This window comes from Nasonia vitripennis, chromosome 5, assembly GCF_009193385.2.
Source record: "Nasonia vitripennis strain AsymCx chromosome 5, Nvit_psr_1.1, whole genome shotgun sequence".
Taxonomy (NCBI): Eukaryota; Metazoa; Arthropoda; class Insecta; order Hymenoptera; family Pteromalidae; genus Nasonia; species Nasonia vitripennis.
The window spans coordinates 12,414,395-12,441,773 of NC_045761.1; the positions used below are offsets into that span (position 1 = coordinate 12,414,395).

General features: G+C 45.8%; 3 protein-coding genes across 7 annotated transcripts in view; 2 read left to right on the top strand and 1 right to left on the bottom strand.

Annotated features, from left to right (window-relative positions):
- Window positions 1-3,295: 3,295 nt before the first annotated feature.
- GstD5 (glutathione S-transferase D5) lies at window positions 3,296-7,662 on the top strand. 2 transcript variants are annotated; one of them, NM_001172444.1, is made up of 6 exons: window positions 3,296-3,498; window positions 4,850-5,111; window positions 5,696-5,754; window positions 5,845-5,986; window positions 6,637-6,804; window positions 6,930-7,662. In NM_001172444.1, exons 2-6 carry the CDS (start codon window positions 4,971-4,973, stop codon window positions 7,077-7,079), a joined length of 660 nt encoding a protein of 219 aa, NP_001165915.1. In that variant the 5' UTR covers window positions 3,296-3,498; window positions 4,850-4,970; the 3' UTR covers window positions 7,080-7,662. The 2 variants fall into 2 exon arrangements, with proteins under 2 accessions (NP_001165915.1, XP_031787492.1); XM_031931632.1 differs by lacking the exon at window positions 3,296-3,498 and adding an exon at window positions 3,600-4,081 and having other exon boundaries at window positions 6,930-7,489.
- Window positions 7,663-10,380: 2,718 nt separating this feature from the next.
- LOC100124285 lies at window positions 10,381-25,815 on the top strand. The gene is made up of 31 exons (XM_031932329.2): window positions 10,381-10,670; window positions 11,475-11,946; window positions 12,020-12,169; window positions 12,255-12,720; window positions 13,140-13,378; window positions 13,458-13,825; window positions 13,902-14,179; window positions 14,278-14,462; window positions 14,537-14,704; window positions 14,882-15,034; window positions 15,113-15,742; window positions 16,033-16,188; window positions 16,282-16,759; window positions 17,210-17,448; window positions 17,531-17,901; window positions 17,975-18,255; window positions 18,320-18,501; window positions 18,578-18,751; window positions 18,836-18,985; window positions 19,478-19,553; window positions 19,679-20,187; window positions 20,264-20,422; window positions 20,492-20,785; window positions 20,853-21,036; window positions 21,126-21,282; window positions 22,068-22,348; window positions 22,425-23,068; window positions 23,147-23,461; window positions 23,538-23,616; window positions 23,708-23,930; window positions 24,347-25,815. The coding sequence occupies exons 1-31, from the start codon at window positions 10,667-10,669 to the stop codon at window positions 24,358-24,360; spliced, it is 8,079 nt and encodes a 2,692-aa protein (XP_031788189.1). The 5' UTR covers window positions 10,381-10,666; the 3' UTR covers window positions 24,361-25,815.
- LOC100124286 (aminopeptidase Ey) overlaps window positions 24,240-27,379 on the bottom strand; it is a 28,725-nt gene continuing 25,585 nt past the window's right edge. For all 4 annotated transcript variants that reach the window (XM_031932334.2, XM_031932332.2, XM_031932333.2 and 1 more), the window contains exon 13: window positions 24,240-27,310. In XM_031932334.2, the coding sequence (XP_031788194.1) occupies window positions 27,161-27,310 (150 nt within the window). In that variant the 3' untranslated portion in view covers window positions 24,240-27,160. The remainder of the gene's footprint in view (window positions 27,311-27,379) is intronic.

Here is a 27,379-nt window from a genome sequence, read left to right on the forward strand (position 1 = left end):
CCGCAGCAAGAGCGTTTGACTTTCTAATATTCAAATTTCATGCTTAAATAGAATTACACGCCGAGTCGACAATGGAGTGGCTTTTTTTCGCGCGACACGATTGAAAGCTTGTTTCGTTGGCTCATGAGTAGACTGAGAGGAAATTTGCGCTTATTATATACGAACGCATTGACATACCAAAGTCAACGGGGAAAGTTCAAACACTGCGTGGCTCTCTCGAGTGGTCTGTATAATGTAACACTCGGCGATCTCTTTTTCACCAACTCCCTTCCCGCGCCTCATTCTTTCAGCGAGCTTGCGCTCGAAAGCTCCGATGGTTCTCTGAATTTATGATGCATTTCACTCGTTCGCCGGATCTGAATCTCCCGCGGGCTTATCGCTTTGAGCGATCCAATTAGGAAATCAGAACGTTATTACGATCGCAGCCATGCAGCGCGAGCTTATTATCCGTTATAAGTCAAAGCTCTCCGTGATGATTTCACGCCGAGCGCGATAACGGGTATTAGAAGTCTGTGACGGACACTCGATCAATGAATGATGAATGAAATTAGTCTGTGCTTTTCGATTGAGCCATATTCGCATGAATAAAGAAAAAAACAAAATTTGTAATCTGTCGATAAACGTCGCGGGCAGCAAACGACCCGTGATGATTCTCATCAGATCAGACTTGATTCTTTAATCTCGCTTTACACATTTAATAATCGTGCAGTGGAAGACAATGAACGCGATGAGTTAATCATGAATCTGTAACAGGATCTATATTTTGTTCTCTGTGAATCCAAGTACAGGCGAACGTTCAATTATATTCGTCGGGTATTGAATAATAAGTATATAGAGATACGATAACGGTACATGTAAAATGATTTGGTTTTAATAAGTAATGTAGTTACTTAATTGAATTTGACTAAAGCGTTATTAAACGTTTCATATTCGCACGGGTGTGAAAAGTCTCGGCAACTCGAAGCAATGCGTCAGGCTGTGTTGTTACCCCCGGCAAACAAATTCGTATGGGACGATTTTCATTTATTACCCCTGCTTAGTCTAACAAACGCGTTCAGCATCGCGATATCGGCTTCGCGCAGAGAGCTTTTACGAGCCGTTTTCTCTCTCTCTCTCTCTCTCTCTCTCTCTCTCTCTCATTCCCTCTCTCCCACCTCCCTCGCACTACTGCGCCTTTGCCCGCCTGTTTATTCTCCATTATTCACGAGCTGGCGTTTACTTCCCTCCGCGTACCAAGGCGATCATTAAAAGCGGAGATGCCTGTGTTCCCACGCGCAACCCGTTCTTATATATATATATACCTGTATACACACATCCGCTTCATTTGCGGCTCTTTTCTTTGACTGTTTGCGCTGCAGCGCGCTTTCTAAGCTCTTCGCGGCTGCATCGCTTCTTTCAGAGCTTTTCACCTGCTATACGCAGCTTTTTTGGGCGGGGCGGGGGGGGGGGGGATTAAAAATACACAGAAAAACGGGCTCTCTCGTTGTCCGAAAAAATAAAGGAAAAGCTCGGGAACAATGCGCTGCGAGAGAGGCCGCTTCTCTCGGGACGAGGCTCTCGGCATTACAGAGAGAAAGTAAGATAGTAGGAACGAGCCAAACGGGACGCGTTAATTAATGACGCGCGCTGTATGTGCATAAGCAGTGCGGAGGGACTTAAATAAGTCGCTCCCGGAGCAAACAATCGAACGCCAGCTGTACAAAGCTCGCAAGCTTCTTTCCCGGCGTTGTTTGCCTCGCCTGTTTCCCGCAGATTTGGCTGGTTGTTGCAGGCGTTGATTGACCGTAGTTAAATCGCGGTAGGCTCTGGTATAAACGCGCGTCTTATCCGCGACGGGCATCTCCCCCTCGCAGGGACGCGTGTACATGGGTACACGCTATCGCTCGGGAAAATCATTCGCGCGTCGCGTATATAGAAAAGTTGCCGAGCGGACGACCTGTTGCTTAGTTTCTCCGCGCGCGAGGCTTAAACTGAAGAGAGAGATGAGAATGCTCTCGTTCACTTTTCGACGGACGGCAGAGCTCGTTAGGCGTCCGGTGGTGAGTGTGCTTTCGCGGCGGCTTTTTTTCGGAAGAGTAGCGGGAGCTTTGTTTATAGAACACTCTCGTGCGGTCGTCCGCGAGAGCATATTTCATCCACGAAGAATCAACTGCAGTATAACTCGCTCTCTGAAATTAGCGGCGACGATCAAGGCGAAATGGAAATTGCGCGTTTCCTACTGCGCTGCAGTCTTTGAGACGGCTGTCTGGCGGAGCCCCGCCCTTGCCGTCTCTCTCTCTCTCTCTCTCTCTCTCTCTCTCTCTCTCTCTCTCTCTCTGTCTCTCGTCTTTTCCATCCGCGAGCGGGGGAGAGAAAAACTTGTCGCAATTTGTAACATTTCCATTATTCCGCGCGAGTCACCGGCTGCCGCCAAAGAAGATAAGATGGAAGGATGGATGACGCGCGCGAAATTAGAAGAAGCCTGCTGCAGTATTCCCTTTTTCATCTATTTCTTCTTCCGGAGCTTTCGCGCGCGCAACCTGCAGCTCGTTTCCCGGGGGCTCGACGAGACAGTAAGACGGAAGTATTCGGAAAACTACCTCTCCCTCTCTCTCGCTTTCTCTGTTTGATCTTCTCAGACTCGGGGTTTTTGCAGTAGCCAATATAACGTTGACGTTCTGTACACGCGAAAGCCGAAGGGAAATATAATATAAAGGCCGGCGCTGTTTATTCGCGCAGTGGCATTAATACGGTAAATCGATACCACACGCGGTAAATAATCTTCGCAGCGATACTACTCTCCGCAGCAGCCCCTGGAGCATAAAGCACACCCCATCGTGATTTTTTCATTCGTACATTTAATTACGTTGTTTACGCAGCCTCTCTCGATGATACAAGCGCCGTACGGAAATATGCGCGCTGCAGGATTATATTTCGACGATAGGGTTTCTCATTTCGCTTAATGGATTCGGCGCTCTCTCTCTCTCTCTCTCTCGACTCAGATTTTGATTAACAACAAACGAAGCGTTATAGAGCTGCGCGTATACGCCCGGGAGATCGGAAAACGCACGCTCTACTGCGTAGCGTAGCCAGAGAGACACGCTTATTAATCATTTTTCAGACCGCTCTCGCTCTCTATCGACGGCGAATTTCACGCGAATTTTAACTCGGGGCGCTGCGCACAAAAATTATGCAAAGAGCTCTCGGGAGAGACTCGAGGGAGTGACAGGTCGGCGCATTTGTTTGTCGGCATCGCCATGACGACCGGGCTGCACGCGCCCGGGGCTGTATAACCGTCGCTCTGTGCTGGCATCCCAGTGGCTAAGTAATCACGTCGGAGGAAGGAAGGTCCTCGAAGCGCTCTCCCTGCATACGTGTATACGTATACGTACAGCGAGGTTTTCGACTCGCGAACTTGACTGAAAGTTCCAGCGGATATCGTCCCTGCATTTCTCCCTCGCGCTCTCTGTGCGGTTCTCCCTCATAAGTTCGACTGCGGCGGCGAGGCGCACAATCAGGGTAATTTAGTCTCTATAGGGGACGCTCTGTTGACCCGCTCGTTGTTGTTGCTGCACTGTGTATGTGTATGTATGCCGTCTTTGTTTTATCACTCGCGTCTAGGTGTGGGCCAGTTGAGGAGCTGGAAACTTTTATTTCATCGGTGATCGCGAGGTGCGCCGCGCATGCTCGTACTTGTTGCAGCGCAGAAGAAGCTCGTGTGTGTGTATACACTGTATGTTATGTGCCCGCATATTATACGTGCATGCGCAGAGTCTATAGGCGCGACGCGTGGCACTGAACTGTATTAGATTCCGCCGCGTTAAATATGTGCCGACTCATCGCGTGAAATTGCCTCGACGACCGATGGCGCGCGATAAGACGTCGATTTTTCGTCGACGATTGCGCCGCGGCGGCTCGATCGGCTGTAAGGGAATTCCTATCAATATAGTGCCGATAGCCGCCATCATAAAGTGCGTGGATAGTTACGTCCGTATGTCTATATGATTTTATCGTGATTCTAGCTCGATCCGCTAATTGATAACCTCGATCTGAGCAGTTGTAATACGTATTACGAGCCATCGCATTATCCGACGAACGACAGGTGTGTGTGTGTGTATACTCGATATCTGTGCATTCAACAGGCGTATTATCTATAATGAAGAGGCTGTGCAGAATGGAATTATACAATTGACGAAGCGTCGGAGCGCGATTCAATCAATCTCACAGGATATCGACACTTTTAAATTCTGCTTCTTAACTCCGATGGAGTATATCTTTATGAAATTGTCGAGCATAATTAGCTCTATTGTTATTACAGCTAAATCTGCAGCTCAGTTGTTTTTTAATTATTATTTGATATTTGAAGCAAACGGACCGTCCAACATATGTTATTTCGATAATTTTGACTTCCGCCGCGTCGACGATGTTATTATAATCTGCAGCCCCGCGATGGCATCATGTCAACGGCGGAAATGAAAATTATAAATTCATCGACGCAGCGAGTCTAATTATACAGGAAATTATCGCGTCACCCTATTATTGGATACTAACACGAATCGAAGTCAATTCGATAACTGAAGTTGTAAAGCAAGAGAAATCTCCCTCTCGCAATAATCACCTACCAAAATTTCGTAAGCTTGCAGCAGGCACAAAGCGAGCCGGTTTCCACAGCATGCTGCAAAGGCCTCCGTATGCACATCGGAGCCGGCTTTAGCTTAGACGAGCATAAAAACTCTCACCTTATTCCGGCGCATCGAGTAGCGAAGGGGGAGCTTGCAAGTTGCCGTAGAGTGCGCAATAGCTTAGCGCAATGCGAGCTTTTAGAACTTTACGGGTCGGCGTTTTGCATAAATTTCCGGCTGAATTACAGGTCGAGGCGCCGGAGCTTCTACTCCCGCAAGCTCTGTGTATACTATATACCTACGTGAACTACAAGAGCGGAGGAGAAGCCGAAGAAAAAGAAGAAGAAGAAGAGGCGGATCGATCGCGGAATGACGATCGACCTGTACTATTTTCCACCCAGTCCGCCTTGCTCTTCCGTCAGAATGCTCGCTAAACACCTCGGCGTGCACTTGAATCTCAAGTCCCTCAACCCGCTCAAGGGAGAGACGATGAAGGCGTCCTTCAGGAAGGTATACTCTTAATACGCGTCGACTTTGCTCGCTTGGTTAATAACAACAACGAATTGTATGCTGTTGTAAAAGCGCGCACGTGACGCGATGAAAAATAAAACAAATCAGAATCGACGCGCGCGAGTGTAAAACGTTGATGTTATGAAGCTCGTACGGCGAAGCTTTCAAAATTCACATAAAATACTCTCTCTGCCGAATGAAAATATCATATTTATCATCGAGCCGGAGCCGTTGCATTTTTAACGAAATGAGACTTAAATAAAACACACGCACTGTGTGCAAAAGGCTATCGGATGATTCGATATGGAACGCGTATTTAAATTCAAACACGAGCATTAATACGATTTCAAAAGAAAAAAATCATAACTTGACGGGATCCGCAGCGACTTTTCTCAATCTGCACTTAAACCGTCCGCGCGTTTCACATGAATCATCCGTCGGCGCAAAGTTGTACGTTACAATTACGAGAATAGGTTCGAAGAAAAAAGTAAGAATAAGGCTGAAGTCGATACGCGCGCGCGCGCGCGCGCCAAGGCTTAACGGCGAGATAAAGAGTCTCGCGGCAATTGATCTTGTTTTCGCAGATTAATCCTCAGCACACGATCCCGACCATCGACGATAATGGCTTTATCTTGTGGGAAAGGTACGTGTGGAGCATTAAACATATAAAGAGAGTAGCCGGCGGCGGCGGAGACTCTTAAAATGAGAAACGTGCACTTCATTCTTATCGCAGCCGGCCGATCATGGCGTATTTGGTGATGAAATACGCCAAGAATGACTCGCTCTATCCAAAGGAGCCCGAGAGCCGTGCCCTCGTCGAGCAGCGGCTCTACTTTGATATTGGCACTCTCTACCAGAACATCCTCGGCTACCACGTGAGTATAGACACGTATAGCATCGCTGCAACCAACTACCCCTTTATTGCCGACGCGATCGCGTTTCGCAATATCAACCCCGAAGAGACCCCGAGCCCCCAGTCTGTACTTATACATACCGACAAAGTGTGACGCGCCGCGCTTCGCATTTCTCCTCGCGGCCGACTTGACAAATGTTCCCCGCGGAATGATGAATCGCAAAGCGAGCGTCTCGCGCGACTTGTTAATCGTTATCGTTATTCTTGTTTTTTTTTTAATCTTCGAAAATTCAACCTCGAACTTTCCTCGTTTTTTTCAGCGCTTGACTCACGCGCTCGATAAGAACGCGCGGTGATAAGTATAATGGACTTTAGATGTTCGAAAAGTTAATGTGGGGAGGGAGGAACGCCGCCTGCCGAAAGCTCTGGGAAGGGCCCGACGCGAGCGAGAGTCTCAGTCTGTCAACCCTAGACAACTACAAGCATTCTTACAATACACAGCTACAAATAAATAAGCGTTTCGATTCTCTATGAAAATCCCGTCAACACAATCCTTCATTCCCACATTAATGATAGAAATCCCGTGTTCGAACTATAAAAGCTTTCGACTGTGATACTAGAAAAATGAATTATTGATGATAATGCAGCGTTTTATCGCGATCATGTTCCCAGGCACCGGTGATCATGGGCAAAATGGATTCTCCGCCGGAGCAACTGCTGGCACCCATGGAGAGAGCTTTTGAGGTCCTCGACGGGTATCTGCAGAACAGTCAGTTCGTCGCAGGCGACGAACTGACCATAGCCGACTTCGGCATCGTGGTTTCCGTTAGCTTGGCCAAGGTAAAGCTTTGGAAAATGAATATTCTTTATGCTCGCAACGGCTCTTTTCTCTCGAATGAACAGTCCCTTCGAGAATACAAATGAGCGAGGAGATGTATATTTTTGCTTTTCTCTCCGTCTTTTAGGGCTGCGGCTTTGATATCGGCAGGTACGACAACGTGGCAGCTTGGCACGAACGCTGCAAAAAGGCCATGGATAAGTACGGCTTTGAGGAGATTAACGAAGCCGGGTCCCGGACTCTGGGCGGCTTTTACAAGGCGAATTTGAAAGCTTAATCGTCGCTGTACCGACGAAGAGCGTTTTCTCGGAGAAAAATGAGCCGAGAGATCGCCACTTTGTTAGTTATGGATGTATAGTTTGTTATGAATATGGATCGGGTCCAATTACTCGTGCATTATACTCGTTATTCACTGCTGTACAAACAATCGAATCTCTGAAATCTATAGCTGTATTTATATTATTTTTGTACAAAAATTGCGCGCAGTGAATGACGGATGTACGTCGCAGTATTTGTGTTTCTATAGATAAATTCTATAGATAAAAAAATCCCACTTTGGTACATAGATAACGCATCTTCCTTTCCTTTTACTCACTTTGTACATGTCACTTATAGGTATATTATCCACATTACAATCTTTCTGTGAAAATGCATTAAAATTATTTAATAAATGAATTTAACACGAAATTCAACGACATATCTCGGTAATCCCTTTAGGAATAATATTAACGATCAATCAATGATGCCGAATTAATGTATCGAATTTATTCTGTAATTTTATACTACATTACTGGAAAATCCTAATTTATTCGATAAAGCATTAAACGGAACGAGTCATAAATAAATTCAACGTGACGAGAGAAACCAGTCCTCTACCTATTTACGCGCACCAGTCGAAGCATTCAAAAAGGATTTAAAGACACTCGTTAAGAATACGCTAACTATATTGCGAAAAATGCGGACGATCGATTATTAGTATATGCACGAGTCTCCTCGCCGCCGACAGTTTTTTTATATTCGCGTCATGTGCTTCTCAGTTATGTAAGATGTATCGATGTATGTGTTTGCTTTCACCCAACTTCCGGCCTAGGATGCTCGCGGACGTGGGAAGTGCGTTTACCTTGCGATGTTTGATTTAATAAGCAGCGACGGCGCCTTATAGTTGGCAAACTTCGTTATGTAAATATTTAGACAAATAGATATATACCTATGTGAGTTTCGAAGAGTTGCGCATGCAGCTCTACAACTAGCGCGTTTTAATTGGTTAAAGAAAAGTTCTCTGCGGACTGTGTACTTAATATACGGTAAAATTTGAATGCAAATTTTAGAAGCTCCTACCAAAGGCAAAACCTTGCTTACGTCCTCATTGGTATTCAGGGACACTTTACGATCGTTACATGCAGAAAAGAGTTGGCAGGTCACTGTACCGCTTTAGAATTTACATTGGATCTAACGGGAATGATGCTGTAATCGCGAAAACAAACATCCTGAATTGGCACGAAATTTAAATAATCCAAGTAGCTAGGTTGATCTTTAATTAATGAGGAGTTACATGTAGGTTTAAAAATAAAAACTGACAAATAATGTTTATAGCAATTACAAGTATTTTACAAAACAAACGGCGCCATTTCTTCACGATTTTTATTCGTACACGATAACGTTGAGTGAATAAGGCAATGATTTTTATTACGAATCATTGAACCTTATCAATTGTGTCAACAGATATATATCATATCAGTCAATGAGTGACCTGTACTAAAAGAAAATCATTGCCGACAGTTGAAGCGTAATAACGCGTATGCATACAAGAAAAGTTCCAGATCCAAATACTTTTTGCAACAATAACAATCCTGTAAATATAACTGCAATAGCCCCGTAAACCCGTAAAGATTCAGCAAAGCCATTTCGAAAAGATGTTAGAAAACAAAGTTATTGGCGTTGCTCAACGTTTCCTTGAATTCGTTGCGACTTTCGATGCCCGAGTCCAAGGCACCGTGTCAAGGTCGCCGGTTTTTTATACCAAGTGACATATTGGTCATAGAGTTTTTCTATATCAGGATCAAGAGTCTTTTTTCCTGCTCAATCAACTTAAATTAATTTTTTTTCTTGTATATTTTCCCTAATCGAGCGATTGCAATGACAACTGCACTTGCCTTGATAGCAAGGTCCAATCACGCAGACTTTCAAAGCATTAAAAATATTTGTTCGCGTATTGGTTGACAACAATGACAGTTGTTATTCAACTTACATACGCATTCAGTTATTTATTCGCGGATATATGACTGTAACAAACTATTTTTCCAATTATCCTTAACTTTCAGGCAGCGACAACGCGGAAAATCGTTAAGATTGTGGAGCAGATACATGTATAGCGCTTCAAAATGAAATTGTCAAGTAAATGATAAAAACAAAACATTATTTTCGTACGTCTGGCCGCGAGAGAGCTACTTCCAGAAATTTCTCTTCGACATCTTCGGGCTTTTGTTTTGTGATATTATAGTCTATGAACAAAGCATGTTGGTATGTTTGCTAATTAATAGGTAAGAAGTAGCAATTATTGGTTGTTGCCTTGTTAGCACTGACTATACTGTATTACGTTCCATAGAAATCAAGGGATTGAAAATTTTCCAACACCAACAAGGAAAGTAATGCATTGAAATCAATTATAGAATAAATGTGTACAGGTATACACACGAGTGCGTTGACTTTGCGTTGGTGATGGGAAAACCGGTTTTACTTATACGTCGCGTTAACGAACTTACAAGATAAAGATTTTTCAAGATTTAAAACTTGTATTGAGACGAGAAGACGAGAAAGATCAAACAAAATTCTAGTTCCAAGATGTATATTTCACATCGTGTCGTCTGTAATAAAACCGTCCTATATATCGCCCGAACCTTATCATTTTTGTATTCCAGTATAGGAAACATTGCGACTCTGTTATTTTTCCCTTTTCGCATCGCGCAAACCTAACAGTTGAGACTTAACTATATGAATGCATGGCAAATCTCTTACGAACTCGGTAATTTTTTAAAAGACTAATTGTTCAACTGAACGATAACAAGTTAGCGCACGTGACAACAACAAGTCGTCGATTTTCAGCAGAAAGGTCGATTGGAAACGATCCGATCTATAATTTGAACGTTGCATCGGCGCCGATTCCCCCTCATTTCAATTAGATCGGCTTATTAGTTCAATCCTTATGAGAGAGTATCTTCAACTTACAGATGAGTGATAAACGAATTAAACGAACCGATCGATCTTAAAATGCAATTAGGATCGAATCGGTTAACAGAATAGATCGAGTCATGAAGCTTGCGAAAATACATACTCGTGCTCTGCCCCTCTGACGCAGATGCCAATCGGTCAAGTAACGCATTTACATTCCATATAGCCAAAAAGGCGAGCTATATCAATATATTGGTACTTGTACATCGCCTCTGATAAGTATCGTAACGCCGGCGACGGCTCACACATACAAGCAACAAGTAACCGATCTCTGGAGGCTTTTAGATAGATAAGCTGCCGCGACGTAGGCAACACCTGCGTGCGCGCGCGGCGTTTTACCCCGCATTTTTTCAGTGGCGCCCAAGAAGAGCAGTCATTGCGCTCGCCGTGGGCCCCGCGACGACGAGAAGAAGGCTATACTATAGAGGAGGACGAGCTCGGGCCCGTCAGTCGAGCCGGCGGCGTCAAGCCGCGAGAAACTACAGGCTTGCGTTATAGTGAGCGCCAGGACCACGGCTTTTCGTAATAGAGACAGAGATAGAGATTTCGTGCGGTTGCTAAACATCGCTCTGTGCTGTGCCGTGCCGGGAATGGCGAATATACAGTTTTCTCTTTGATTATTTTTGTGGAATCATAATGGGTGAGTTTCGGCTTCAAATATTTATTGGTTCTTTTTCAAGTACAGTAGTAATTTGCTAGATAGCGCTCGCGCCACCTCCTACTGATATCTAAAACGAGATTTCTGCAGAAAGATGAAAATCAGTTATTTATCGGGGTTTTTTTCTTGAGAGCCGCATTCACAGCGGAAGAGTAGTAAAATTTCATCGCGCTCCAGTTTTTCCTCGCTTCGTGCGTTTTTATCCAGCTGAGCGAAAAGTTGAAATTTCTTCCGAGTGGATACTGCCTTGATAAATTGGCAAAAATTTACGTTCAACCGTCAGATGAAAGAGCGTTCAATAAAAGATTATGAAAAATGTAATAGAAAAACGTCAAAGTACAGTTGTGTTATTAATGCTGCGAAAAGTTGCTACTTATAATGCGGAGAAATAACATTTCTATAAGCAATCGTTACGTGATGTAAGCGCCGGGGTAAAAAAATATGCATTTACAAAATTGACGTTTATTATAAATGCATGCGCATTGTATTTTTACTGAGACGTTTAATAATTACTACTAATATTATCGAATGATATAATTAAATTCTTATCACGCGTCTGATAAGCGGAATCTACTTTTGAAAGAAATCGTCGAAAATCTCGATCAATCATACGCAGCTTTTTATCGAATATTTCACGATAAAAATCTATTATCGGTAATCGCCGCTTCACGTATAAATAATATTATTCCAAGAAAGATAAGTCTATGTTTTACGTTTCGTTGAGTAAACATTTGCGCTTTATAAATAAAATACTAGCAAAATTAATTTTCAACGATTGCCCAACAGAGAGCAAGATGTTGACGAAGATGCTGCTGTTGACTTTGCTGGCTGCGATACTCGCGGTCTCGGCGCACGGTCAGAACAGCGATGAAAAATCGGAGAAAGCGAACGAGTATCGCTTGCCAAAATCGGTAGTACCTCTCGCATACGACCTCAGATACTCGGAGCTCAACTTCACGAGCTTCACCTTCACAGGTACCGTCGATATCGATGCTACTGTCGCGGAAGAAACCCGAGAAATCGTGCTGAACGCAGGAAATCTGGCGGTTCACTTTCCGACCGTGACGGACGAAAAAAACAATAGCTTGGTTGTCGACAAAATAGATATTAACAGGACAACCGAGAAATACTGGATTTTTATGAAGGAAAGTTTGAATCCGTCGCAGAAGATCAAGATCAGCTTATCATTCGACGGCGTATTGCGGGACGACATGATAGGTTTTTACAGAAGTTCCTACTTCGATGGAGAGAAGGAAAGGTGAGCGATATGCAGCGATTAAAGCAAAACCCAACGATAACAAATTTTTTGAATTCGAAAATTGTCTTCGAAGGTGGCTAGCCTCAACGCAATTTGAAAGCACTCACGCGAGGCACGCGTTCCCCTGCTTCGACGAGCCAGCTTTCAAAGCCAAGTTCAGCGTGAGAATCTTCTTGCCGAGACGCTACGGCTGCCTGATGAACATGCCGACGAGAATCGAGAAGTACGTTACACGCGAACGACAACCAAACGTTCCCCTGTGTAATATTAATTATATCCATACGTGCCATTCGATGCGGATTTTTCAGAAAGTGGTGCATCGCCAAACAGACCGTCCCCATGTCCACCTACCTAGTGGCTTTCGTAATCTCGGACTTCAGCTCGATACCCAGTGAGAACTCGGCCGTTACCATCTGGTCGCGACCGGACGCCACTTCCCAGGCGGTGTACGGCCGGGAAATCGGTAACAAAATTCTCGAGTACTTCGGCAAACAGTTCAACGAGACGTACCACCTGCCCAAAATGGACATGGTCGCGGTGCCGGATTTCTCGGCCGGAGCCATGGAAAACTGGGGCCTGATAACTTACCGCGAAACGGCTGTACTCTACGACGAGAAAGACTCGTCGGCTCCGGCCCAGCAACGAGTCGCATCGGTCATCGTGCACGAGTGCGCACACATGTGGTTCGGCAACCTCGTCACGCCCGAGTGGTGGAGCTATCTCTGGCTCAGCGAGGCCTTCGCCAGATACTTCCAGTACATAGCCACCGCCAAGGTTTGATTTCCATTATTTTAATCGATATAATGCATAGTTTGAAGGGGAAAAGGCGGTCTAAAAGCATTTCTAGTGATTAGAGCGAAACTTTTTATATTTTCAGAGCGACTTTTCATTTTCCTTTTAATACATCTCAGCATCGAAAATTAATTTTGCGAATCGCTCATTTAAACGGATTACAAGTTAATAAAATATCTTTAATTAAACTCTCCAAAGGGTAGCAGTATGAATCGCATGTTTTTAATCATCGCGATTTAATTAAAGCACATAAGCCTGCTTTTTTACGTCAATACATTTCTATTTTAACGATAAAGGCGCGATCGAGGAGATAAGCGGATGTATAACTACGACGCTTGCAATTTTTATCAACGACGCGACGCAAATGCTGTTGTCTCGTTATTCAAACGTTAATCCAACAGATCGAGCCCTCTTGGAAAATGGACCAGCAGTTTGTGGTGGAACAACACCAAATCGCCTTGGGCGTCGATGGCTTGGAAAGTTCCGAAGCGATGACGAGACCCGCGATAACTCAATCGGAAATTGGAAGAATGGGAGATTCCATCACTTACTCCAAGGGAGGAAGTATCGTTAGGATGATGGAAAAGACCTTCGGACATGAGCTCTTTTACACTTCTCTGCGCAATTACCTCAAGAAGCAGTTCGTATTTTCGTTCGAACGAATTAAATAAAAATATTTATAAGCGTGGAAAAGTAAAAGCCGTGAATGTATTCCGCAGGGCATGGGACAACGCCAATCCCGGCCATCTGTGGCAAGCGTTCCAAAACGAAGTGGACAAATCTGGGGATTCGAAAATCAACGTAACGGTCTCGGCGGTCATGAAAACTTGGACAGAACAGCCGGGTTTTCCCTACATATCGGTGACCATCAAACCGGATTATATCGATCTCAGTCAGCAGAGGTTCCTCCTTCGAAACCCCAACACCATACCCACAGACTCGTCCTGGTGGGTGCCGATAACCTGGGCGTCTTCGAGCCAAGCCTCTGGCTCTACAAAACCAGTTTACTGGCTAGCCGACAGACAGTTAAGAGTAAAGAACGATCATAAGGACGACGACTGGCTCATTCTCAATGTCGAGTCTGCAGGTCCGTATAACGATGATAACCTGCACATCGCGAGTGCGAGTAAAAAGCAATGCGTATAACGAGATCTGCCTTTTAGGGTTCTACCGCGTCAATTACGATAAGGACTCCTGGAACCGGATCATCAAGGTCTTGACGAGCGGTGACTTTGAAAAGATTCACGAACTCAACAGGGCCGCTATAGTCGACGACTTGCTGAATCTCGCGAGAGCCGGCATTCTGAATTACGATATTGCTCTGCAGGGCATTCAGTACCTCAAGAGAGAGAAGAATTATTTGCCATTCAAATCGGCATTCACAGCGCTGGATTATCTGATAAGACAATTCAGTGGCAATCAGGACGACGATCTTTTCAAAGTAAGATTTGTCTTTGCAGTCAACGCGAACGGGTTTGCAATGACCCTAAGATCCGCGTCTGTATTCTATTAATTTATGACTTTGCGCATTTTCCATAGGAACACGTTCTCTCGCTGATCGAGAACGTTTACAATGACTTGACGTACGACGACAAAGACTCCGACGACCAGTTGACGGTCCTCTTGCGTCAGGAAGTCAACGGCAAAGCGTGCAGTCTGGGCCACTCGACGTGCGTAAAGGAATCCAAGAGCTACTTCGACAATTGGCGAACGAAGAACCAAGCGTAAGTGAAGTATTTTGGAGTCCTTCGAAGATTATTCAAAATATAATACATGATTTATTTTTGTCCACCTGCAGCATACCGAAAAACCAGAGACCGGCAGCCTACTGTACTGCTCTCAAGCACGGAACCAAAGAGGACTGGGAGTTCCTATGGACGCAGTATGAAAAAACGAATGCGGCAGCGGAGCAGGTGGTCATTCTCGCTGCTCTCGGCTGTACCAAGGACACAACGGTCTTAGAGAAGTTAGTCGCGTTTTATACGATGAGATCCGCGAAAAAATTGTTCGATATCTTTGGCATGTTACGATTTTCGATGTAACGTTAAAAAGTACTCCAGTACAAAGTCATGAGTAATTGTACAAAATCCGCATCAACAATTGCCAAGACCGATATTGAACAATAAACATCGTGTCTTTCCAGATATCTACTGAAAGCTCTGACGAGCTTCCAAGAGAGCAAAATCCGCAAACAGGACATATCCAGCGTTTTCAGCGGAGTTTACTCGGCCAGTCCGGAGAACGCGGAATACATGCTGGACTTTGTCGAGAAGCACTACGAGGCCGTTTTTAAATAGTAAATATTCAGCAATATATCAACGACTAGATAATTGCACGCCGATGAATTAAACGAAAATTTCAACCCATTTCACAGTCACAACAGCTACAGCGAAATCGCCAGCCTCATATCGGGCGCTCTGTCGAAATACCCGTCCGAAAAGTTGGTCCAGAGACTCGAGAACATCATAAAGAGCAACGCGACTCACGTGAAATCCATCATCCCGTCGCTGCAAAAGACCCTGAAGCTCGCGCAATTCGAGACCAGCTGGCTCGCCAAGAACAGGCCCATCATCGTCGACTGGATAAAGGCCCTCAAAGGCGACCATCCAGCGAACGAAAACACGACGGCTTACCGGCTCCCCACCAACGTCATCCCCAGCGCGTACACGATTCACCTGACCCCGTTCATCGTTCCGGGCAACTTCACCTTCCGTGGATCCGTCAAAATAATCGCCAAGGTGAACGCGACCACCGACAAAATCGTCCTGCACACGGACATGATGAAGATCGATCGGCCGATCGTTACCCGCCTCGATTCGCCAGCCGGCAAACTGGCCGTCAAGGAGTGGACGAGAACGAAGAAGTATCACTTCACGAACATCCACATGGAGCAGCCCATCGTGGCCGGTAGCGAGATCAGCATAGAAATCTCGTACACCGGACAGCTCAACGCCGAGATGAGAGGCTTCTACAGGAGCTCCTACAAAGTTGGAAAGGGAACGAGGTATGCATTTATTATTTTAAACTCTCCGACTCAATTTGAGCGCTCGGTGGCATCCCCCTTTAAAATTTCCATCAAGCTCGCTCGCTGGCGCTGTACTGCGCGACAAATTTAATTTCTTTGCCATCATTATTAAAAGCAGCGCCGACGTATATAATCCATCGCGTAGCTCTCGTCGAGGAAAAGCTTGAGGGAGAACGAGTGCAGCCAGCGCGCGCGTCATGCCTATAATTACTTTGGCCCAGCGCAGCCCTTGCCCCGGAAGTTAAACGAAACGTCTCTTTCTCATTTAGGTGGCTGGCTGCGACGCATTTAGAGCCGGTGGGCGCGCGCCGGCTATTTCCCTGCTTCGACGAGCCCGCGCTAAAGGCCACGTTCGACATAAGCGTGGACGTGCCGGAAAATTACAAGGCTGTCAGCAACATGCCGCCCAAGAGCCCCAGGAAAAGGTGAGTGGAGTTTCAGATTTTCTCGATCAGCAGCTCTTGAAAACTAATTTCATCCCGATGAAAATGATAAACCCTGTGTACGCGTCCCATCAGCGGTCTCTGGGAGTTCGAGAGGACGCCGGTCATGTCGACCTACCTCGTGGCGGTGGTGGTGAGCGACTTCGAGAGCAAGAGTCTCATCGACGGCAAGGGTCGTCTCCACGGCGTCTGGGCTAGCCCCGTGGTGTCCCACCAGCTGAACTACTCGCTGGAGGTGATGCCTCCGATAGTCGACTTCTTCGAGTCTCGCCTCGGCCACAACTACAACCTGCCCAAGCTCGAGATGGTCGCCTTGCCGGACTTCGCTTCGGGGGCCATGGAGAACTGGGGCCTGCTCACCTTCCGCGAGACCAACATGCTCTACGACCCCGAGCGCATGTCGAGCCTGGCGAACAAGCAGTCGGTGCGCAACGTCATCGCCCACGAGATCACCCACCAGTGGTTCGGCGACCTGGTCAGCCCACTCTGGTGGGACTACCTGTGGCTCAGCGAGGGCTTCGCCAGGTACTTCCAGTGCCACGCCTACAGCGAGGTAAGCGCTCGAGATACGTCTACACACGCGTGCGCGTCTTCACGGCGGCGGAAAAAGCAATTCGCGTAATTTTAATCAAGCTACTACCTCTTTCTCTCTCTCTCTCTCTCCCGTCTCTTTTGCTGCACACGATGGACGCGGCGCGCCGGAGATAAACGAGACGGCTGCAGTCGGGCCAGGTACGTATACAAAGCGAGAGAGGGAAAGACGATTGTTTCATTAGCGAAAATAGTTTTTTCACAAAGCGCACCGCGGGGCAGCGAATAAAAGTGCGAGGGAGCCGCCGCGCTAGTGAATTAATCTCGGTTGTGCACGGTGGCATGACAAAAGCTGCGCCGCTTCTGCGCTATATAATCATGATGTACTCGAGGAAATTCATTTTCCTGATTGTCGCTGCGAGAAAAGCTCTCGGTCCGAGTGTTTGCTTATTTTTTTCTCCCATTACGTCAGGCTGAGAAAGACTGGAACTTGGAGGCGCAATTCGTGGTCGACCACTTGCAGACGTCCTTCTCGAACGACGCGTCGACCGGCACGCACGCGGTAACCACGAAGGTCTACAGCCCTGCCGAGATCAGGGCCATTTTCGACAAGATATCCTACGCCAAGGCGGCCAGTTTGATTCGGATGTTGGAGAAGCTGACGGGAGAGAAGGTGTTTTACGCTGCCCTGAAGCGTTACCTCGAGGCATGGTGAGCTAGACTCATTTTGCAATTGCTACCTTTACATTTGTAAGCCGCGTCTTTCTCAAACACTGCAAACGCTTAATTTCAGTAAATTTTCGACTGGAACGCCGGAAGCTCTCTTCGAGGCTTTCCAAACCGAGGTAAACGCGGACAAAAGCATCAAGCTCAACGTGACGAAACTCATGAACACCTGGACCCGACAGTCGGGTTTCCCCGTCGTCAAAGCTGAGCTCATTGGCAATAGCAACGTAGTGAAATTGAGCCAGCAAAGATTCTACCTGAGACCATCGCAGAACACAACCAGCAAAGCTCTCTGGTACGTCCCGATCAACTGGGCCACCAAAAGCGATCTCAATTTCCAAAACACCACAGCGAAAGAGTATCTCTCGAAAAAAATGAAATCCGTCGAGATTAAAAACGCCGGCAAGGACTGGGTGATCATCAACGTCCAACAGACGGGTAAGAACCGAAAACGAAATTTTTACACACGCGGAGCATCTTTAGCATGCCAACAATTATACTCTCTGCGCAGGCTACTACAGGGTGAACTACGATGAGACCCTGTGGCGCAGGATAATCGACGCCCTGAACTCGGACGAGTACTCCAAGATCCACGAATTGAACCGTGCCTCGCTGATCGACGATCTGCTGAATCTGGGCCGCGCGGGCCACCTCGACTACGACCTCGTCCTCGATGGCGTGAGTTACCTCACTCGCGAGACCGAATACGCGCCCTGGAAGGCTGCTTTCACCGGACTGACCTACCTCAACTGGCGATTTTTCGGCCGACCTGAGATCAACGGGGCCTACAGGGTAAGAATCGGCGATCGATCTTTGACTGTTCGAGGAATTATTTAATTTTGGAATCTCGTTTCAGACCTTCTTGCTGGACCTGCTGGAGCCGAGCTTCGAGCGACTAGGATTCGCCGATGTCAAGGATGACAGACACCAGGACGTACTGCTTCGAAAAACCGTGAACGAGTGGCTGTGCGGCTACGACCACGAGGGTTGCGTCAAAGAGGCGATCAGACTCTTCGAGAAGGAGAGGAACGACACCAAGTGAGATTCGTTGATTGTTTTCATCAAATTCGTCGGTTTCGAATCATTTTCAACTATATTATTGCTCCGTGATCAGGTTCCGTGTGCCACCAAATCAGCGTGACTTCGCCTACTGCACTGCCATCAGGCACGGCTCTTCCGAAGACTGGGATTATCTGTACGCGAGATTCATCGCGTCGAACTATGCCACGGAAAAAATGAGCCTCTTGTCAGCACTCTCCTGCTCCAAGACTCCAAGCAAATTGCAAAAGTGAGATGACCAACTTTTACGACTCGTACAACGTAATTTTTTTTGCGATATTTTCTTTAACTCTACATTAAAATATTACTTCAGACTTTTGATGAACGCCATTACCATTGATTCCGAAATAATCAGACTACAAGACGTCAAAAAGCTCTTCAGCAGCGTCATCGCCGGTGGTTTAATAGGGGTGGAAACTATTCTGGATTTCATTGGAAGCAATTACAATAAGATAGCAGCAAAGTAAGGGATCGTTTATAAGTCTCGTAGCCGTATTTTGGTCGCTTTGGAAGCCCTGCGCTCTCACGCGTAGCCCAGCTGTATCGTAGCTTTCTCCAAGAGACCCTCCCTCGCCCCAGAAACGCTTGTTTTTTCATAAGAAATTGCATGTAATCAGGCTAGCCGAGCGTGTGAATCGTGTGTAGTGAGTGTGAGTGAGAGGGTGTCTGTATATAAGTGTCGACTATAAATTATTACTTCTGACATATTATTAACTCCGCGCATCAACTTTGCTAGATACACGAGCGAGTGTCTGAAATAGAATAAATTAAGTAATATAAAGCCCCCCTTCACGTAGCTAGTCGTATAGTCTTTCGGTGGTTGGCCCTCTTCCTCCCCCTCGAACAGGCTACGCGATTTACAAACGACCCCTAAGTACAGTAAATTATATGCGATGCGCATACTATTCTGCGCTTATTCGATGATTTCTATTGTGTACTAATGGCAACATTTTAGTCTGGGCGACGACATTGCCAAGAGCACAATCAGCACGATAGCCAAGCGAGCGACATCGACAAAGATCTTCAAAAAGGTATATTATACTGCGGAGAAACATCCTGTGTAATTCTACTCAGGATTTTTATCCATATTCGCTTACATCGCTCAAAAAACATCTCCGAATTTTCAATAACGATACATATACTTCTCCTCCCCCAGTTTGAAAATTTCGTGGAAAGCGCATCGACGACCATGCCGAGCATCGCTAAATCGCTGCAGTCTTCCCTCAAACGCGCGAAACTCGAGCTCGACTGGTACACCAAGAACGCTCCGAAAATTCTCCAATGGCTGGATAAGAATAATCCCCGAGCGGAGTATCGACTGCCGACTTTCGCCAAGCCCAAAGCCTACGATATTCATCTCGAGCCGAATTTCGAAGACTTCACGTTTAAAGGCCGAGTCGAGGTCGACGTCGAGATCAAAGCGGATACGCTAAAGATCGTGCTTCAAGCCAAGGATCTGGATAACATCAGAGTCGTTAGCTCAGCCGTCGAGAACCCAATTACTCAGCACTACAATGACACGACGCAGAAGTTGAGCCTGTACTTCAAGGAAGTTCTGACCGCGGGCACGACATTAAGGCTAAGTTTTGATTACACCGGACACCTGAGGGATGACATGAGGGGATTTTACAGGAGTTACTACGTCGACGAGGCGGGAAAAACGAGGTACGTATACATTATATTGTACGCGGAAAAGACGTATGAGATCAAGTACAAATCATGTATACGTTCTATTCGAAAGGTGGATAGCCAGTACGCAATTCGAGCCGGCGTACGCGAGGAGAGCTTTTCCGTGCTTCGACGAGCCCCTGTTCAAAGCTACTTTCGCGATACACATAGCTAAGCCGAAGGGATACCGTACGCTCAGCAATATGGGCTCCTCCCCTGTGGAGAGAAAAGAGTGAGTATCAGTCAGTTTTATATTTTCATCTGTCGAGTCGATTATAATCCCTACGATATAACATTGCAGCGATCAAGGCCGAATCTGGGACGACTACGAAGAGAGTCTCTTGATGTCGCCCTACCTCGTGGCATTCGTCGTGTCGGACTTTGAGAAATTTTCAGAGCCGGAGAACAAAGTAGCGGTGTGGGCGAGACCACAGTTGAAAAAGTACCTAAGATACGCGCCGAGGGTCGGTCTCAAAGCGATTAGATTTTTGGAAAAGTTCACGAAAATCGATTATCCCCTCGACGAGATGAACTTTGTCGCGGTGCCGGATTTCGACATGGGGGCCATGGAGAATTGGGGTCTCGTCACTTACAGGTAATCCTTTTTAAAATGTAACTGACTATTTGAAGCTAGCTAAACTTATATTTCGACCCTCTCGCAGAGAATACGGCCTCACGTACGACATCTATCAGATATCCGCGTCGTACAAGAGATACGTCAATACCGTCGTGTCGCACGAGTTGGTCCACATGTGGTTCGGGAATTTGGTCACCTGCGAATGGTGGGACTACACCTGGCTGAACGAGGGCTTCGCCGAGTATCTCGAGTACATCGTCAGCAACGCGGTGAGTACAGAGTTGTACAGAGTGAATATTCGGAGCTGTACTATAAAGAGAGACCCTCGTGATGTCTTATTCAAATCTGACTCTCGCAGAGCCAGCCGGGCTGGAGACTGTTGAAGCAATTCGTGGTGAACGAGTTGCAAGTCGCGCTGCAAGTCGACGCCTCGGCGTCCTCGCATTCCATGAATAACAAGGTGAATACGCCAAAGGAAGCCCAGGCTGGATTTGATAAAATCGCTTATCAAAAATGTAAGGACTTTGCTTTATATTTATACCTTCTCTTATATACTCTGTCCCGTAAATGAATTAACCCAATTCTACAGGTAGAAAATTTTGAAAAACAAATATTTGAAAGGCAAAATTACGAATTGAATTATAACGACAGGTGAAATTTTAAGTCCCAGAATATTGGAAAGGTATAATTTTGAAAACCTGAATTTGGAAGTTCCTAAAAATATCGCTTTTGCAATATTTTAACTACAAATATTACCTTTCGCAATATTTTAATTCAACATTTTTGTTTTATAAATTTTGAATTTCTAATCTTTACCCTTTCTCATTTTTATTTTTAAAATGTTTTTACCCTCACCCGTCTGTGTTCGCACACTCGTATGAGAATAGCTCTTCGCATCTGGTCTAGTGCCTCTTGATACGAACAATCTCTTATTATAGCGATCCGCTATGAATAAATTCACACGTATAAACTTCGTCGACGTGATCTTGCTTCGAACAGAATTTCCTCCGAATTAACCGCGCAAAAACTTTCCGAGTCCGCGCAATTCCACAGATCACTCGACTGCGCGCGAAAATCCGAATATCGAGTCGGCGGCGTAACTACCGCAAAAGCGTCTCTCCGTCTCGCTCTTGCCCGGAATGTCGAACAACGCAGTGCAAATCCAGAGAGCTGTAGCAAATATAACTATAGCATACGCGTGTCGGTCGGGAATTTCCCCCGGCCGCCGCGCTGCCGGCCAAAACTATTCGGTGCACCAATCAAAATAAGCGTATTTGCGACGCTCGACCGATGTTTGCAGCCTCGAGCGTCCTGAGAATGTTACACCACAGCTTCGGCCAGAGTCTCTTCGAGGAGGCGCTGCACAACTACTTGGACGCACACAAGTACCAGACCGCAAGGCCGGAATACCTCGTCGCGGCAATCCAAGCTCAACTGGACAAGGAAGTAGGCGCGGGCAAGGCGCCGTCGGGAAATCTCGAGGTCGACGTCGCCACCGCGATGAACAGCTGGATTACTCAGGCTGGGTATCCCGTTGTCAAAGCCTATCGCCGTCACACCGGCGCCGTCCTCCTATCTCAGGTATGCACAGTGTATTGCGAACTGCTGGATATGTAACTATGTAACCGATAACGACAATAATACCCATCGTAATCAGGAGCGATTCCTCTCCTCGGCCTCCAACTCGTCGGAGAGGAGCAAAGTTTATTGGACTCCGATAACCTACACGAGCGAGAGCAAGCCCGACTTCGAGAACACGAGTCCGAAACTCTGGCTGGGCGACAAGGAGAAGAGCATCGATATCCCGGTCGAAGACACGTGGTACCTGCTGAACGTACAACAAATCGGTTACTACCGCGTCAACTATGACAGCGCCAACTGGCACCGACTCGTCGAGCTGCTGAACAGCGAGGACTTCCAGGTGATCGGCGACGTCAATCGAGCCCAGATCATCGACGACCTCTTCAGTCTGGCCCAGGCTGGATACGTCGACTACGATCTCGCCTTCAACGCCAGCCGGTACTTTGTGCGCGAGACCGACTACCTGCCGTGGAAGGCACACTTCAACACCCTGGCCTACCTGTCCCAGAGGATCGACGGGCTTCCGAAGGTCAGAGAGCTCTACGCCCGCCACGTTCTCACGGTGCTGGACAAGGTCTACAAGAAGCTGGGATTCAAGGAGAACATGGTGATCGACCCGCACCTCGACCAGCTAAACAGAGAGCTGATCCTCGGCTGGGCCTGCAAGTACGGACACGAGGACTGCGTCAAACAGTCCAAGGAATACTTCAAGCAGAAGAGGTACGCGCGGGAATAATCAGTGAAGTTATTGGATCATTGCCGGTTGTTCAGATTGCGATACGCCTCGTTTCGTTCCAGCATCACGTCGAACATCGCCGGACCGGTTTACTGCACCGCCATCGAGCACGGCACATCGGGCGACTGGGACGCCTTGTGGAAGAAGTACACCAAGGCGGTGCTGGCCACGGACTACATCACCATACTCAAGGGTCTCGGCTGCTCTAAGAACGCTACGGTTCTCCAGAAATACCTGGACCTCGTCATAGCGCCCAACTCGCCGATTCGCAGACAGGACGTGGCGACTGCTTTCTCCTCGGTCTACGCGTCCAGTCAGATCGGTCTGCAGACGACGATCACTTTCTTCCAGCAGAACCTCGAGAAACTCTACGAGTAGTAAGTGGACGATAAATTCTGCTGTACTTTTTGTTTTATCTTTAATCGACTAATTTTTCATCACTTTCCGCAAAAGCTTCGGCGCGTGGCACGAGGTCGGAGATCTGTTCACTAGTTTGGCAGGACGAATATCGACGCTGGACCAGATCGAGAGCGTAAGGCTATCTAATACTTGTGCAAAGCATATCATTATAAGACATTGCGAGAGAACCTGGTATAATAAAATTGAATTTAACTCAAACACAGATCAAGAAGGTATCGAACAGCGGCGTATCTTCCAACATCAAGTCTTCCATAGACTCGGCCGTGAAAACAGCGAGGAAAAATCTCGAATGGTACCAGCAGAATTCGGCCAAGATCGAAGCCTGGCTCAACAGATTCTACGGCCCGAAGGAGACGACCTCCCAAACACCTCCCGTGACCACGACGACGAAAAAACCGGAAGGAGAATCGTCGACAAACGAACCAGGTAGCGCATCGGTGCCACTTATTATATCTTTGACTTTCTTACTTTTCTTGAGTCTTGGTACGTTCTTCGTATGTTCCTAAGTTATACACTGTACGTATTTATATAGTATTAAGTAGTTAAGTAGTTTAGTAGTTTTTATTTTATTAGTAAGATGTTGTAAAGTTACCTTGCATGGCACGTTGCTCAGCATCGATGCGCATAAACTATGATTATTATACTAGTTACATATAAGTATGTTATTGTGTTTAGAATTATTATTAATTTTTTAGAGTGAAAGGATTTGCCGAGAGAAAGTTATGACGTTTTATAAATGAATACAACTTTATTATATAACTGTTATTATTATAATCGTGTATCTTTTCTTCGCAGCCAACATTATTTAATATATACGATTAAAATTCATTTACAAATTACAGCTAGGACTGCCTAAACTCTCTTTCTCGAGATTCTTCGTAAAGCGGGACGTTTATCATCAGTTTTGTGTGCTTGTCTTTGCCCACGAAAGGAAACTTTTTTTGGCCCACTGCCCTCCGCATGCTATATCAAGAAAATTCGCTGGGCACTATAATATCGACTACACGCACTGCTTACTGTGTAGAACCGTGTTTGTGTCTGTTTTCTAACAATTCTCGTTCGCGTGTCTGTGTTATACGCCACGATGTACACCGTGGTAAAGTTGTACGTGAATTTTTGTAAAACTGATCTCTATATCTCGAAATTATAATAAACAACGTCTTGTCTGTTATGTGTTATTTGTTAATTACACACACGCACAGGTATGTGTATAATATGCACTAAAATCTCAACACATAATCACCTACTAATCCTCCCCGAACAGCCAATCACACCGATATGGCATAAATTATAACGAAAACGTTTTATTCCTGGTTAGATTGGTAGCTACTACGTCAGTGTGACTTTTGTACTCCTCATTAACTCCCGGCTCCATTTGCGCAACGAGCCGCAAATTAACAGAAAATCAATCAGCGTAAGAGCTAGGGGCGCGCGCCTGTTTCAGCCAAATGAATAGCCCAGCGTAGTTACTGCCTGTTCCAATCCTACACATACACGTGCATTATTATTTCAGATTCTTAATCCCTAAAACCTGAGCCCCTCGCCGGACATTCATAAGTACGTGTACGAATGCAAAAGCCACGCAAGCACGAGATTATAATACTGTTTCAATGTTTTCACGTGTGTTTTGTGCGCCGTATATACGAATACGGTTAGAAAGAAATTTTGCAAAAACACCGGTTGGCCGCCGCTTTCGTGTATCTTTGTGTATATAAAGGTGTGATTGAAAAAAAAGAGAAAGGGTACGAAAAACTGCTGTAAAATTATTAAAATCTTTAAAACGTTACACATATACGCACAGTATATCTTTATTTACACTTAAATACAATAAAAAAAAAAACGCTCGAACAATATTGATGGACTGTTATGGTATATGTGCGGATTCGTATATATGGAGAAATTACAATATCGCGCGGCTACGCGCACTCGTCACACTCCGCAGCTTCAGAACTAAATGGCCATGTTTAGGCACGACCGCGACACGGAAGTGCCTTATAGTTTTATCGTCGAAAAATGTGTGAGATGCGATATCTCACGCAATTTTCGACCGATCGGGTTGAAATTTTGGGAGGAGTCTCCTCTCGCACAAACCTAAAAACTAATTTTTTTATCCCGATCCTCCTCTTTTTTTTTTTTTTTTAAATGCGGGCACAATTTGTTCAATTTTTGCGTGTTTTGTTTTGGTGTTACACGGTTATCTCTCAGAGACTTTTATCAATCGGGCTAAAAATTTGTGTGCGAACTTCCCTCGTAATAGTAAGGTACCAAATTTATTTTGGGCTTGATCCTGCATGTATACGCAGAATGCGGTCACATCCAAAAATCGCTAAAAACGGTTTTTTGGTTCTAACTCGTATTCTATGCATTCCACAAAAAAAAAAGTTAATGAGAAAAGTTGTAGATCTCAAAGAAATACAACTTTTTCCTATTAACACTCAAGCGTGAAAATGCTTTTAATTCGAGCTAACAGGCCAAAATCAATTTTTTTATAGCAACAAACCAGTATTTATCATAAAACTTTGAGGCTATACATAAAAACCTTAAATGTAAATGTTGTAGATATTTTAAAAACACAACTTTTTACCGTGACAAACATTTTTTCAAAACGCTTATACATAAACAACAAGTCTACAAACGATTTTTGGTACATATAATTGAATAACAATTTTAGTGTGACACGCCCTAACTGGCCCAAATACTTTAATTGATCGCCTGACGTTAGCGCGCAGCGCGAGCGTCAGCGGTCGTGCCTCACACGTGCCTTGTACTTGCCGTGAAGCCGCGTGTGGCGCGCTTGTTCCTTTTGTATATATACAATTATTTTTCTCTCTCAATTTTAAGCGCTGAACCAATATTTACAATAAAATTTTCCCCCGTATTTACATCGTCAATCGCGACCCGTTGAAACGCGAAAATAAAGCCGCGCGACGAATAACGGGCATATTATATTATGTAGGTCACGATACCGCCGCGTGTATATAATACTCTATCGAAAAAGATCGTTGAAATTGAGCCATTGAATAGGGCCGCGAACAGTGAAATTTCGGCGAGCTCGTTCGAAAAATTAAATTTCAAATTTTCCATTCAGTGCGCGCAGCCGCGGAAACGCGCTCGAGAGAGAGTCAGAGAGTCCGCCAGCTCCGGAAAAGCTTATTCAACGAGAGTTAGAGCCTCGAAATGGCCCCGGAATACCGACGCATTGTTAATATCGGATTCTTCCGCTCTCGTCCGGCGCGCATGTGTGATGCGCGTTTTACATGGAATGCCCGCAGTTTGCGCTTTTCTGCGGACATGTAAGCGTCTGGTATATACGATGTTATGTTTGTATTCCGATCGGCTCTCCATAGACGTGTATATATATATATATATAAAAGTATCACAAAAAAACGTTCTCGCGAGACTGAGAGTGAGTAAAAAACGGATAACCTGTTGCGTTTTACTCGGCGTCGACGCGTATGTGGGTGTGTATAAAAATTGATCTTAAAAAGGAATAAAAAGAGTCGTTAAAGACGCGGATAAAAGGAATGTCGTCTCTCGCGGCGAGGAATAGTCGGACCCACATAATAATTGTAAAAACGAAATAAAAAAAGAGGAAAGGAGAAGCGAGCGCCTGATGTCCCTGTATAATCGGGTCGGGCGTCGTCGTGCGAGACATTTTACGAGGTGTTCCTCTTGAGCCAGTCGTGAATGGTCGCGTGATTGCGCTCGAGCCAGCGGATGTTCGCCTCGGCTTGCTCCACCGCCTGTTCGACTGCGCGCGTCGCGCTGCCCAGCTCCTCCTTGTGCTCGTTCGCGAACTCGAGCAGCTGCAATGGAAAAGGGGTATTATGTGTACTCGCGCCTCGTCGCATTTCTATTATATGGCTCGAGCTGAT

What these genes read in the sequence shown, in the direction of transcription:
- GstD5 (NM_001172444.1), top strand. Translation starts at nt 4,971, where the DNA reads ATGACGATCGACCTGTACTATTTTCCACCCAGTCCGCCTTGCTCTTCC. An exon ending in TGAAGGCGTCCTTCAGGAAG is followed by an intron (nt 5,112 to 5,695) that starts GTATACTCTTAA and finishes TTGTTTTCGCAG; the next exon opens with ATTAATCCTCAGCACACGAT. An exon ending in GGCTTTATCTTGTGGGAAAG is followed by an intron (nt 5,755 to 5,844) that starts GTACGTGTGGAG and finishes TTCTTATCGCAG; the next exon opens with CCGGCCGATCATGGCGTATT.
- LOC100124285 (XM_031932329.2), top strand. An exon ending in AGTACATAGCCACCGCCAAG is followed by an intron (nt 12,721 to 13,139) that starts GTTTGATTTCCA and finishes TTAATCCAACAG; the next exon opens with ATCGAGCCCTCTTGGAAAAT. An exon ending in ACTCCAAGCAAATTGCAAAA is followed by an intron (nt 18,752 to 18,835) that starts GTGAGATGACCA and finishes ATATTACTTCAG; the next exon opens with ACTTTTGATGAACGCCATTA.